This window comes from Thermobia domestica, chromosome 9, assembly GCF_964235325.1.
Source record: "Thermobia domestica chromosome 9, izTheDome1.hap1.1, whole genome shotgun sequence".
NCBI lineage: Eukaryota > Metazoa > Arthropoda > Insecta > Zygentoma > Lepismatidae > Thermobia > Thermobia domestica.
Genome location: NC_137462.1, coordinates 36,726,629 through 36,741,002, shown reverse-complemented (window position 1 = coordinate 36,741,002; position 14,374 = coordinate 36,726,629). Strand labels below are relative to the sequence as shown.

Below are 14,374 nucleotides of genomic sequence, written 5' to 3'. Positions count from 1 at the left end.
GACACGGTGTTGATGATAATGAACGAAGTGCTGATCTGCTGGAATGAAGAAAGTGGGAGCAAACAGGAATCCCATGTACACGATGTTTGTTCACCACAAGGTCTACTTCACGAGAGATGAGATCGAAGCAGGGACCTCATATACTGAAGGTGAGCGCTCTATCACTGACCCACTGCGGCCTCCTCATTCTATTCATGATGCACTTGAATAGTAAAGCATTAACTTCATTACTGACGTCCACAAATCACACTTCATCTCTAGAAATTACATCCAATCCCAGTTATGTTATTTTTCTAAAAAATACTTACTTGTGGCAACACTCCAGTATCTTCCTCCAATACAAAGGATTTTCTTCACTTTTACACAGCTCCAGGCACGCCAACAGTATTTTCTCGCTGTCAGCAAACCATCCAGCATCGCTTAAAAACCCACCTGTAATCCAAACACAACGAAGTAAAATGCACCTAAGTTTACTAATTTATCTGGCATTTACAATTCAAAAACTAGATATCTGAGGAAGAACCGAAAAAAAAAATTAAGAAAATTGTATACCTCACGCAATATTATTTAAATTTTTCAGCTGATATAAGTAAGAGTAACTTTTCTATGTCTTCTATATCACTCACTGTAGCTTTAACACCTTGCGCCCCCCGTCGTAGTACTACGAAGGTATTTAAATCGCATGTCAGGGGTACGTATACGAATGAATGCGCGACGAAGTTTAAACTTTTTTTGAAGGACCTAGCAATGATTAATTCCGTCACAAAGAAAAAAAAATCGTCGTGTGTTCATTCTTCTCAATGCCGTGCGCCGGACATATGATTTAAATGCCCTCGTAGCACTACTGCCGGCATATGTAGCGTGTTAAACTATCGATTCGATTTTACTTTTTGTTTATGAAGTGACTTCATTAATTAAAGGATTACATGATGAAATTCTAGTTGCAATATATGGGATTTGTGAAAGGGAGAAAGTGCATGCACTGGTTTATTATTATTTACTTTGTAATTCCACATACTACGGGTGTGGTCAAAGAATTACTCACTGCATATACGTATTTATAAGCTCATATTATGGCCATATACTTACCTATTCTCAAACCTATATCCGTAAGCTTTTCTTTGGCAGCTGCATCCAGGGTTGATTTGCTACATCTTCTAACATAACGTATAGCTAAATCATTTGACACGTGGGCACCATGGTCCATCAAAGCCTAGAAGGGAGAAAAAAAAGTTTGGGAAAATAGTTATTTACCAACCTTATCTAAAGAAGATATTATTAAGACTAAATTACAATGCATGCTCGAGAACAAAATTCGATATATACGGCTAGTCACAGTAGCATTGTAGGTAAGGACCCCTGAGTTCGATGCCTGGTGGGGTAGAAAACTTTTTCTTGCTACCCTTGTTCCAATGCGTCTCCCAAGTTCTTCCAGCCTCTCCAAACTGAACCTGGAGTAACCTGGATGTCCAAAAGCGTGGCGCTAACATCATCTCCTTAAGAGCCGAAGTCGCCATCTTACCCTCATCCAAGCCATTAGGGTTTGTCCTGAAAGCAACAGAACTGATACGGGCAAATTCAATTTATTGCAGGGGCCGCGGTGGCCCAGTGGTGGAGTGCTTTTTCTCTGGTGCATAGGGTCCTTGGTTCGATCCCAGCTCGCGCCAAGTGAACTTTGTGGTGGACAAACACCATGTGCGTGAGTTTTCTCGGGGTTCTCCCGTTTCCTCCCACTTTCTTCATTACACTATTTCATTCATTTCTCATCATTACCGTCTCCTTTAGCCTACCCGGCATAACCGTGGGGGCGTGAAATTTAAAGATTTCATTTATTTTTTTTTTTTCAATTTATTGCAAAAATAAGCAAATATATTTAATTTTGTTTAAAATAAGTCCCTTGTACATACAGACAGCGCTCTCAGCGATGTTTCCGTTTTTGGTATGCCTTGAACTCCAGTTGGGGAGATTCCTCATCACAACCTCTTGAACATCTTCAGCAGTCGCGAATCGGTATATTTTCATGTCTCTTTTCAGTCGACGGAACGAAAAGAAGTTGTTGGTCAGAAATTCCTTCAATCATCATCACGCTATGTGGCACACATATTTTTATGGTGCAGGATTCAGTTCTCGGAGATCACGGGACAGAAGTGAACGATGTATTTTCCGAAATCTTGCCACCATTTGGACGTAAAACGCTGCATTCACTGTCGTTCCAGGGGAGCGGGGAATAAACTCTTTGTAGACGAGCCCTTTCGAATCGTGGAATAAAATAAGTTGTTTTCATCGTAGACTTACTCGTCTGCCATTCGGAACTTTTGTGTTTTCTCTCTGGATTGTTTTCAAAGAGTTACGATTCGTCACAAAACTTGATGAAGTACCGCCGCTTGGCCGTTACATTTTTTTCTCGCGACACGTTACTTGCTTGCACAAAGGTTCACTAGATTCAAGACCCACTCACTCCCACTGTTTGGAGCTAATCGCGGTTGCTTGCAATGTTCTTCAAGATACCCCCTACACTACCCCACCATAGGTTTTCCCCCACCCATCGCGCCAAAGTTAGTTTGCTACTTACAGAACAACCCCACCATAGGTTTTCCCCCACCCATCGCGCCAAAGTCAGTTTGCTACTTACAGAACAACCCCTGTATGACATGTCCCGAAAAGAGGGAATTATTTTTTTTAAATTGCATATGTCATTCTTTTGGACACAATGAGCTTAACAAGATATAACTTTACGATAATAATATCGGACTAGCGGGGACTCAAATCCTAATTTCCAGCTTGCAGAGCGGTTGTTCATCAACTGAGCTATTACAAACATAGTAAGCCGCTTTTCATATTTTACCGCTTTATTCATTTAACTTCTACAGATAAATTATGCTAGCGATTTCCAAGAACCAATGCTACATAGTGGGCATTTCAGTTTCACAATCAAAGAAAATAAATTACAATGCATACATTGAATGACGATGCTTCCTGAACTTAAGTATTCACAGCGTTGGACTGCTATTGCAAATTGCTAGTAGATATAGGTCAGAAATAAAAGTAAACCGCCAAAATACAAAGCGAACTGTTCCATTATTAGCTCAAATCCCTGAAACAATTACCCAGTCGCACATTTTTCACTCATTAAATTAAATTCAAATTCAACTATAGTAGTAAAAGAATAAATAAAAACGTACAAAATAAATAAAAAAGAACCAAATAAAAAGTAAAAAATATCACTTGTCGCATGTATTTCTTTCTTTCCTTTTCTCTCTCTCTCTCTCTCTCTCTCTCTCTCTCTCTCTCTCTCTCTCTCTATATATATATATATATATATATATATATATATATATATATATATATATATATATATACAGGTGAGGCAAAACCTACTTGCAAACTTCAACTGTAAACAGCGGGTGCCTTACTAGTGAGGAACCCAAACGGTTGGACAAATTCTACCATTATAGATTAGAAACAACCCATTTCTAACTACTTTCCTCTCTATCCATTCTTTCGTATCTTAACTCACAACGGAGTTGGCTTATAGCTCCAGGCTTTGGATACACCCTATACATATCCAATGTAATTTCAACCCTTCAGCAGAAATAAATAAATAAATAAATAAAACAATCAACTATTGCCTGCATAAGAAATGCAGTGTGTGAAATTTGTAAGTTTTCGCAATTTAGAAGCTTTTCGATACACTAGACTCCCCAGTATCCGGTCTAATGTGGCGGAAGGGCATGCCGGTTAGGCCGAAGTTCTATGAACTCATTTATTATTATTATTATTAACATTAAGCATACCCGAAGAATAATTTACGAATACAGTACTGTACAGTTAAAATCAGGAACAGCGGCAAGTGTGCTGTATTGAGGTCAGTTACACACTGACGAAACAATGAACAAGGAGCAGAATGCTGCTCTTTTCCTGTCACAGCTTGTATTTTGCACATGACACATAGGGGGATCGTAGAAGACGCCCGCTTCCAATGACTTGGCAAAGTTGTCAATGCAACGTCTTGCCTTCCTCATTTAATTACGGTAAAAGAAAACTAGGCCGGACAGTCAGGAGCCGGATACTCGGAGTCTACTGTATTTTTATTGTCAACTTCTTCTTCTTTTAAAATATAATCAATACGATAAAGTATTCACATAGTTACCTGAAAACTGCGAAGTAATAACAATCTCTTGTTTGTAACTTTCAGTACTCGATAAAAGATGTCAACATCACTAAACTCTATTCCTAGGGGACACAACCTATTAGACTCATAGAGCTGTAACAAACAAAAGTGAAAATAGTCTTTAATTCAAGTACTTTATTTAGCATATATAGCACACAACAAATTTACAATTATAGAAATATGAAGTATGAAAAAAAATATTAAACAAATTATTATTTGTAACAAATTTAGAAATATGAAGTTCGTACAACGTTCTAGGATATTTAATAATAATAAAATAAAGAGGTTTTACAATTTTCGATAACTCTCAATGTGTCATATTTAACACAGGGAACACATAACATATCTGACAGAAATAACTAACAATTTCTGTTCCAATTTTAAACTCTTTGTAATAATTGCAATAGATGGATGAAGTACGACGTACTAACATCATTATTTGCTTCCGGTAGGTTAGAAAGAAATGTGCTATATATGGAACTTATAATAGTTATACGCACTTTTTTATTTACTGCATGTAATATTTGAAGGCTTGAGTTGGATATGGTCTCAAGTCCATTGTTTACATTTTACATGGGAGAGGATTTTCTGTTACAGGATACCTACATGTATTACAGCAATGGTATGTAGTATCTGTGAAAGGGCTGTCATACGCAATAAGCTGGGCAGATAAAATTAAATTTTGAAATGTTTATACTTCGAGATATAAATCGAAAAGTGTCAAATTTTCCCCCAAAAATGAGGGTTTACCCAAGAAAACAATAGGAAATTGCATGGACATAAGGCTTTGCCAATCAATATGTATCACATGAACATTTTCCTAAATGGCTTGTAGAAAAGCAAAGATTAGATTGGGAAGGTATGTCTTTTCCCATAAACTCAAACATCAGTAAAAAAAAAAAAAAAAAAAAAAAAAAAAAAAAAAAAAAAAAAAACTTGCATGTGTGGCTTTATCTAAAAAACCTTATGTTTTGTTTGTCACATTGGTCTCGTAACATATAGATGGGGCTTTCTCCACTGTCTGGTTTCTTATTTGAATAAGGTCTCATTATTAAGATTGCTAGATATTCACTTCAGCTTCTGTCCATAGATGAGGCCCTTCCCAAAGGTCCCAAAACTGCAAAAAAGTCATTTTCGCTAATTTTGGACATGAGGCCTTACCCAACTCAACCCTTCATTTAAGAACTATACATTTTCATAACAGAATAGTGCAAGAGAAATTCTGAGAAGGCAAGGGGATAGCAAGGAAGGTATCAGAGAACACCGGACAGTACAATTAATAGTACAATACATATCGAAGGCAGTAAATAAAAGAGTACTTTATGAATTATTATAACTATACGTCAATTCATACTTATCTCTGGATGCGCCATGCTTTTAATATTCCGCAATTTTCAAGAAGGGTTCAGTGTGGAGCGGTGACTTTGATGTGGTATCCCTGGTTCTATCCCACCTAAAGTGAGCTTTGAGCTCGACACACACCATGTATATGTGTGTGTGTGCATCTCTGGGCCCTAGCGTTTTTTCCCATTTTCTTTATTCCAACATTATCATCCATCTCATTATTACAGCGTCCCTTAGCATCGAAGCAAAATAGCAGGTGCCTTCCTCTTATCTTCTTCAGCAGCTTTGAAACTCATACTATAAACTTACATCATATTCTAGACAGAACAATGCCATTTTGTACTATTTACTGGTACTGTTCAGATGAAGAATAGTGCTGTGCCGCTAGTACTAGTTATCCATTATAATATAACAGATTACTCAACTACTAACATTGTCTCATCTTTCTTCCAATATTTCAGTGTCAGGGACGCACAATGGGAAGATCTCTTTCACAATATGATTTGCACACATTTTTTGTATCAACAGTGTTATTTTAAGACTTTCACGCAAATTTTGTTAGTACTGATTGTTACTTTCCTTTCTTAGTATACTGTACGTTACTCCCATTATTTTACTATATGCAACAATATACTATAAATATGTATGGAGGAAGATGAAGATAAATGGACAGAAAGAGTAACAAACGAAAACGTTTTAAAACGGATAGGAGAGAAGAGGACGCTTCTAGCCACCATCCTTCATAGAAAGGTCAACTGGACACATCTTGCGAAGAAATTATCTTCTTCATACCACCATAGGAGGAAAGCGAGGAGTAGGAAGAAGAAGAAGAAGAACAGAACTAATCGATGACTTAAAAAATAGAAGAAAATATTTGGAGTTAAAAGAGGAAGCTGAAAATCGAAAAACATGGAAGAAACATTTCCAGGCCCAAACTGAAATTTAAGAAAGAAAAAAAAAAAAAAAGAAGAAAAACCTTATTGGTTCCAGGACCTGCCAAACAATAAAATTAATGCACTAACCTATTGCCTATCATCTATGATCTTTTTAACACATTTTTCAAATATATTTACTAAGTTTCTTTCAACAAATAGATTCTTTTTAATTAGGTTCGTAGACCTAAACACTCGTAAGGACACTTCCGAATTTAAATCGACGTGTGCACACAATGTAGCCAGATCACACTATTATCCTACTTTTTGCAACAATGTTGATGAAAAATGATGTCAAGATTATATTGTAATAAAAGAGCCCAAGCTATTATATATCTCTGAGGACATGTGCGAGTATACATATATATGTATATATCAAGACTCAAAATATTGGAAGAAAAATTGAAGGAGTATTTTTTTTAAAGTTTCATCGACCCACGATTATACTCTGAGGCTAAAGGAAACGGTGATGATGATCATGAATGAAATAGTGGAACAAAGAAGGTGGGAGAATCTCGAGAAAACCCACGCACACTGTATCATTTCTTGAACGATGCAATCCTCATCTGAGCAGGGCAAGTAAATATCACAAGGTGGCATTATTCCATTATAGGATGTGATATAAGCTTCAAATAAGAGCTCCATCGTGGCTAAGCGGTTAGCGTATGCGCCTTTGGCGTGGGAGACCCCCGGTTCGATTCCCGACGGAAGCTTATGTGGTTCGGATTCCACGTTAATCAGTAGGTCCCGTCTCATATAGCCTCGCTGCTGAAAGAGACGTTAAACTCAAAATCACCACAACTCAACAGTAAGAGCGAACAATACAACTTGCTGAAATTATTATTACTATAAAGTGGCCATAATAATTAACTACTACAAATTTTCGTCATACCGTTGTGGTGGCCGCGGTGTAGTGTTCACCTCTGGTGTATGGGGTCCTTAGTTCGATCCCAGCTCGCGCCAAGTGAACTTTGTGGTTGATAAACACCTTGTGCGTGGGTTTTTCGGAATTGTCCCGTTTCCTCCCACTTTCCTCATTCCACCATTTTATTCATTTTTCATCATCACTGTCTCCTTTAGCCTAGCCGGCATAACCATGGGACGTAAAACTTAAAGATTTCATTTCATTTTCATACTCTCGTAATAAAGTTGTGATACATTCTGCAAGATCTTTCCCACAACCATCCTGATCTGAAGAAGACAGGAGGATAATTCTCGAAATGATCCCCGCAGAACGGTCTACAATTTCGATACAAGGGTACTTCTAAAGGATACAAGGGACTTTGATTTACATAATACACCAATTCAATTGTATTTCTAATTATACCATAAGTAGTTATTTAATTAGTGATTAATGGAAGAACAAAAAAGGAGTGCACAGTACAAATGTGAACAGCATAATCAAAAATAAGTTAACATTCTGATTGAGGTATTCATCATAAAGCTTTACCCTTTCATTACTAATTTAGAATGGAACAAATTATAAATATTCTCTCGGCTGAAAGGCTCATAAAACTGTGACAGTATCAACCACAGAAAATTTACTAATAAATAAATACATAAAAATACAGGCTATTAATTTTACTACTTTTGTCAGCTAGTGTTTTTTGCGCAATTTACATAATACGAATGTGTTTTTAATAATAACAATTACAGAACCCATTCCCCCTATAGTGATGATAGTATTTTAGGTGAGAGTTATAAAATCCCACTATTGATATAGAGGTAACTGAAACTGAATTATTTTTTTCTTGTCAGAGTAACGTACCATGTTTATGCCCTTTAGTGTAATGAAAATGAAAGTTTGTCCTTAAACTTCTGTACAATCTCACGGGAAATCGAACCTGGGACTAGGTTCACTATAAGTACATGAGCTAGCTACTAGACCAGTGAGGAGAACATGAAGAGCTAACAGATACTACACTGTGCTCTTGGGAACATAATTTAAATCTAAAAAGTAAGATGATGAGATACAGGGTTAATGTTCTTGCAATATGCTAGTTCTGTCCAGAAAAGTGATAAAGGACATAATTGTGGAAATAAGACACGACACTTTACGCAGCATATTTTACATAAAAAAGTAAAAGAAGCAAGAACAAGTTACGAAAATACTATCATAAATTGCCTAGGTACTATTCAAGAGCGTATATGAATGTACACACACATTTCGCAGAACCTCACATTAAGTGCAATGGTTTAATTTAATTTGCTTTACTTCATAATTTCTACGGATACATCACCAACTGCAGCGATAAATTAAGTATCTAGATGGTTTTAACATATGTGTATCAAAGAAATGGTAACTTGACGGTTAAAATGAATGATTACATATGAAAGAGGTGTGTATGAGATATTAACTTCTACCTGCTATGTTTCTGCACAATGTCAGAATGCCGTATTTATAATTAGATGAAGAATACAAATTTGAAACCAATACCATAATTGGCTCCTGGATTAGACCCGCATGAACCTGTTATCAACGCTGCGTTACTATTTATTTTGTCGTTATTTTAATATATATCACCTAGAATTACTTCTTTTTCCTTTCTGTGTTAACTGTTAATCATAAACTTTTTTTTTATTTCATGCTTCCTTTGTTCTGTATTAAATACGTATTCATCTGTATTGTATTACTGCGCAAAATGAATTTCTTACAAGTGTGAAGTGTTGCAAACTATACTCTTCAGAAATAACGAAAACAATGTATCATTACTTTCCCATGTTTCCAACCAACACTATAAACAACATTTTTCTATAATATTATAAAAATAAACTTTTAGAGGAACGATTGGGAGCGGAGCCCCCTACAAAATATATTTAAAAATTACAAAACGCATACGAAAATACTTCTTTTATGTACTAGTTTACCACACAAGGAGATACTTATGAAACATGACCTTTCCACTTTAGTTGTCATAGAAAGTGTTTGGTAAGAGAAGAGTTGCATTAATGGGTGCAGAAAGACTTTAGGCGGGCTAAACATAACTACAACGTGATCACATATGGCATAAAAAGTGTAGTGCATAAAACAATAATTAACTTAAACCATAAACCAACTTGTGCAAGGTGGCCATCAACAAGCACAAATGCTATCTAACAATCACAGCAGACGCGCAGCAGGGGGCCCGAGCGGTAACGAGGGGTGCATTCGTAGGGAGGAGGCGAATCAATGACGGTGAGTACACACATATAGGGGAAAAACATTTTATATGGCATAAAAACACACGCCTTGCCTGTGACACTTCTATGAACACTTTGATCATTGCATTCACACAGCACTTCTAGATTCTGTTATATTTTTCATTAGTTATAAAATAATATTTGTGAAATCACATAATTTATTTTTTCCCAGGGGTTTTTACAAATTTATGCCCCCATAAAACTGGACGACACCTGAACTTTTGCCCCATTTCGCCACATTTGATTCAAATGTAACTCACCTCTTATTAGTTTCCGCTCTAGACTTTTGTATTTCCTTGCAACATACACGTCCTAGGTTATTAATATGACAGTGGGTTTGAAATTCTGCCATATTATGTTCTATTGCCTGTTTATCTAATATCGCACCGATACGCGAACTCATGCAGTCCAGAATTTAACTTCGTTTTTCTCCCTAATTAATTACTCTACAGGGATTACCTATATTACCTTTGGGTTAAAGCCAGAGAATAGGTCAAGAAAAATGAAAAATACGTAAAATATACAGGAAAGAAATGGTAAATCGGTAACTTTTCTTGAAATTCATAGAAACAAAACAAATTTAATACGTTATTTCGACATGTTAAAAGTTGTGTCTTGATGGTACTATTTTAAGTGAGGGCATACTGACATCCGACTTAGGGTGTAATCAAGCAATTAGTTGAACGATGACAGTATCATATGATTGATGTGACATTTCGATTTTCAGTTGGTGAGGAACAGGAATTATTACGTTTTGTTAAGAGGCACGAATTATTGACATTGAGTAGAAGGAAGTCTGGCAAATGTAGGACGAAATAAACGGTGTGAAAAAAAGTGAGCACATAGAAGGTTATTTATCAAAGTACCTATTCAAGTTTTATTGCCACAACGTAAAGGCAATGAATGTGTTAAGAAAGCAACTAACCCAATGTAACCTAGAGTTTCTTGCGACATCCTCGTCTACGCGTATACACACCATTAGTAACGCGCCTGCTCCATACGGACACACCTTTTCGCTAGCATTTAGTCCTCCCATTGCGTTCCTGCCCTGAGTCGGTTAGATAGCATTCGTTATTTTTAGCGGACATCAGCACAGGTTTGTTTGTAGATTTATACTGTAGTTTCTTATGCCATATTTCCGGACGCTGCATTTACACGCAAAAAAGTAAAGTTTTCATAAAGTAAATGTGCACCAAGGGATTCTTAAGAATCATTTTCTAAAGCAGTGAATGTGAATTTCCTGATAAATGATAAAATTTTAACATTTTTACACCTGAAAATACTGGACCTACTTTGCAGCACAAAGTCCTCATTTCTTTATAAATTTTTGTAATTTGGGGTGCCATTTGTAGTAGTTAACCCCTAAAATTTTATTAAGTCGCATTAGTCCACATATATCGGTACCGGTACTCTTACATTATTTTCCTTATTGGATTGATTACAGTGTCTTATTATCACGAAATTACGAAAATTCATCGTGTATCTCCCACACGCATCTACATACACAGTAAAATACAAAAGTACACATAAGAAAACAGCAATGCAAGTAGCATTCCCATTTCCAGTTTGTGCCTTCTCTCTATGGGCGTATCCCTGCGCGAACCCCCAGCTTCACCCTGCTATAAACCGGAATGGATGGAAGTTCATTACACACAGCACAGGCTGGTGAGCGTTTTGCGCGTAAATAACAGTTTAAATTCACATTACCTATCTTTACCTAATTATTAGATCATATGCCAAGAAAGCAATCCTGCAGAAGGGTAACCTTTAGTGTTACTCCTTCGTTGTTACTGAAAATTTGGAAAATTTACAGAAGAAATGGAAACGAGGTAAAAATGGTAATTTGGAGTCCTCATATGATCTTTGGGTGTGTAAGCTGGGAAGTAAAGTTATGTTTAATATAAGAAATAATATGGAGAAGTTGATACTATTTGCAAGATGCGAAAGAATTCGATGCTTCAGCAGCAAAGTTGTCGTACAGTATGGCGAATAGGTGCATTGGATGTGATATTTCTGCGTTATATAATTCAGTTTTACTGGATTACATAATAATAATGAAAAGGATTAACTGAATTTCTGTGAGGTCACGGATTACTGAATTCGACAATACAGTACAGTGTGAATGTGAGAAGGAAGTGAAAATCAACAAGTGTAGAAGAAAATTATCGTTTTGACTATGGTGCAAAATATATGTGGAAAAAGGCGGCAATGAAGGGAACGTTTTTCGAAATGTCACTGTTACTTGTGGAGAAAGTGTTGTTCGTAGTGCTGTGTGCCTTCCAAAACGAGACAAACAGGCGTTCACAGACCATGAATTGAAGTTGTCCTCAGCAACAGTGGTTAACTGGAGTAATTCTTGTCGGGAAGTGTGCGTTGATTGAACGATAAGAAAGAAACGTTACTGAACATAATAAGGGATCGATTACTGGGAACAATCATATCACTTTTTTAAATCGTATAATTGTCTTTATTATTCAACTTTGTCCTGGAATACGCTATAAGGAAAGTCAAAGATAGCAACCAGGGCTTAGAGTTAAATGGTGTCCACCAGCGTATGCTGATGTAAATTTAATAGGGAATGATAGGACAACAATAGAAAGAAATGCAGAGGTCTTATTAAACGCTTGCAGGGACATCGGTTTAGAAGTAAATGCAGAGAAAACTAAATACATGGAAGTTCGTCGGGTCGGTATCATAATACGGAAAATTATGGATGCGTTAATAATCAAATAATTCTTTTGATAAAGTGGATACTTTCAATTATCTAGGATCAATATTAAGAGACGAAAACCACATTCACGAAGAAATTAAGTGTCGACTAAAAGCACCTCACTTCAAAAATCTCTTGTCGTCACGAGTTGTGTAGAGTAATTTGAATCTTAAAATATATAAAACGATAATCATGCCTGATGTTCTGTATGGTTGCGAAACATGGTCGCTTACTCGGAAGAACATAGATTGAAAGTATTTGAGAACAAGATCCTGAGACGAATATTCGTACCCAAGAGAAACGGGAATGGCGGAAACTTCATAACGAGGAATTACATAATTTATACGGTTTACCCAACATTGTTTGGGTTGTCGAATCTAGGAGGTCAGATGAGCAGGTCATGTAGCCAGCATGGAAGAAAGTAGGAATGTTTTCAAAGTCTTAACTGGAAGACCAACCGGAAAACGACAATTAGGAAGACCTAGGCGCAAATGGAAGGACAATACTAAGGTGGATATCGCAGAAATAGGAATACAAAGTAGATACTTGATCCAGTTGGCTAAGGACAGAAGTCAATGGAAAGCTTTTGTGAACATGGCATTGGACCTCCGAGTTCCATAGGTCACAGAATTAGTCATTATTGTCTTAATAATGAACGTTTCAGGTACTTTCGAGTGAACCAGTGTAGAATTTGTATGCACAGTAGCTAGGGGAAGTAAACGAGAAAATTTTTCGATGAGGAACAAGTGTCCGTTCACACCCTGGGAATCGAGAGCCGTTGGCGAAATATACGGTATTGCATACCTGTGATGAGAAAAAATTCAGACCACTTCGAAGGTTATTTGGCAGAATATTTGTTTAAAGAGAGGAGGCTATATCATCAGCTTGTGCACGATTTCTTCGTGGAAGAAGCGGAACTATACAAACCATACTTCTGAAGGCAATTGAAAGGTGACATCAAGTAACCAAACAATTTTTAACGTTTTAAGTACTTTTTTGTAGGTTTGAAACTGGAGGGACATCTCCAAAGTTCAGTGGAAGCTAACATAACCTAACAATTCTTAATATTTTAAAAGCCAACGCAACGTAACCTAAACTAACCTAAGAATTTTTAATGTTTTATGTGCTTTTTTCTAGGTTTAAAACTGGAGGGGCACTTCTAAAGTTAAGCCCCGCAGAATGTATTATGTTTATCTTTTAAAGCAAGAAAAAAATTAGCTTGGCAACATTCATAAAGATACACGTATTTGAAAATGCAAATATGTATAGTTCTATAAAAAGTATACGTAACTTCAGTTTCAAAAAACCTATTCATAGCCAGTTATATTTTGAGTTATGTGACAATACGAATAAATGGATAATTTATGTAAAATGAGTGGCCCACAGTGAAAGTAAGAACTTAGAAATTTTAAATAAGATGTTGATAAATACAACCTAATTACATCATAACTTCAAGTTGGCCACCGTTCGATCTACAAAGAATGTGCAACTTATAAAATATTAATACTGTACATTCAGTTTGTTTGATATATGACCAAAATAAACAGGTAGCTACTTCAACAGGATTTGCTCTACTTAATTCTATCAAGGAACTTCTAACTCATACGTGCCTTATAATATATGTCAACTTGCACAGTTGCCGGTAGAGTAGCTAATTCTTCTCTGAACCATTCGTAACACTCAACAACAGCCGAAACAGAAATATTATACAATGAGTCTACACATATCGGTCTTACTGCATTCATTTTAATTACTAAATACAAGCAATCATTTTACAATACAAACACAAGAACAGCTGTTTATGTGTAGCACAGGTTATAACCGACAGTCATATGCTTTTGTTTTCTTCTTCTACATAGAAGTCGTTGTGTACAGTTGTATTTATTTTTTACTGGTGCCTCATTCTGTAATGAAGCATCATTTTGTAAAGATTTGCGTCAAGGCAGATGCAGCAAGTAATAACTGCTATGCATACTACCAGAAACCAAAACACAAATTTTGCATTCATTGACGTAGATCGCTGAGGAATAAATTCCC

At 36.3% G+C, this 14,374-nt stretch overlaps 1 protein-coding gene across 2 annotated transcripts in view; it reads right to left on the bottom strand.

The window, feature by feature from the left end:
• Positions 1–14,169, bottom strand: part of Pat1 (Protein interacting with APP tail-1) — a 49,136-nt gene extending 34,967 nt beyond the window's left edge. For both annotated transcript variants that reach the window (XM_081770898.1, XM_081770899.1), the window contains exons 1-4: positions 13,948–14,169; positions 4,151–4,264; positions 1,090–1,213; positions 309–432 (exon numbers count right to left, since the gene is read on the bottom strand). In XM_081770898.1, the coding sequence (XP_081627024.1) occupies positions 309–432; positions 1,090–1,213; positions 4,151–4,264; positions 13,948–14,082 (497 nt within the window). In that variant the 5' untranslated portion in view covers positions 14,083–14,169. The remainder of the gene's footprint in view (positions 1–308; positions 433–1,089; positions 1,214–4,150; positions 4,265–13,947) is intronic.
• Positions 14,170–14,374: the final 205 nt, after the last annotated feature.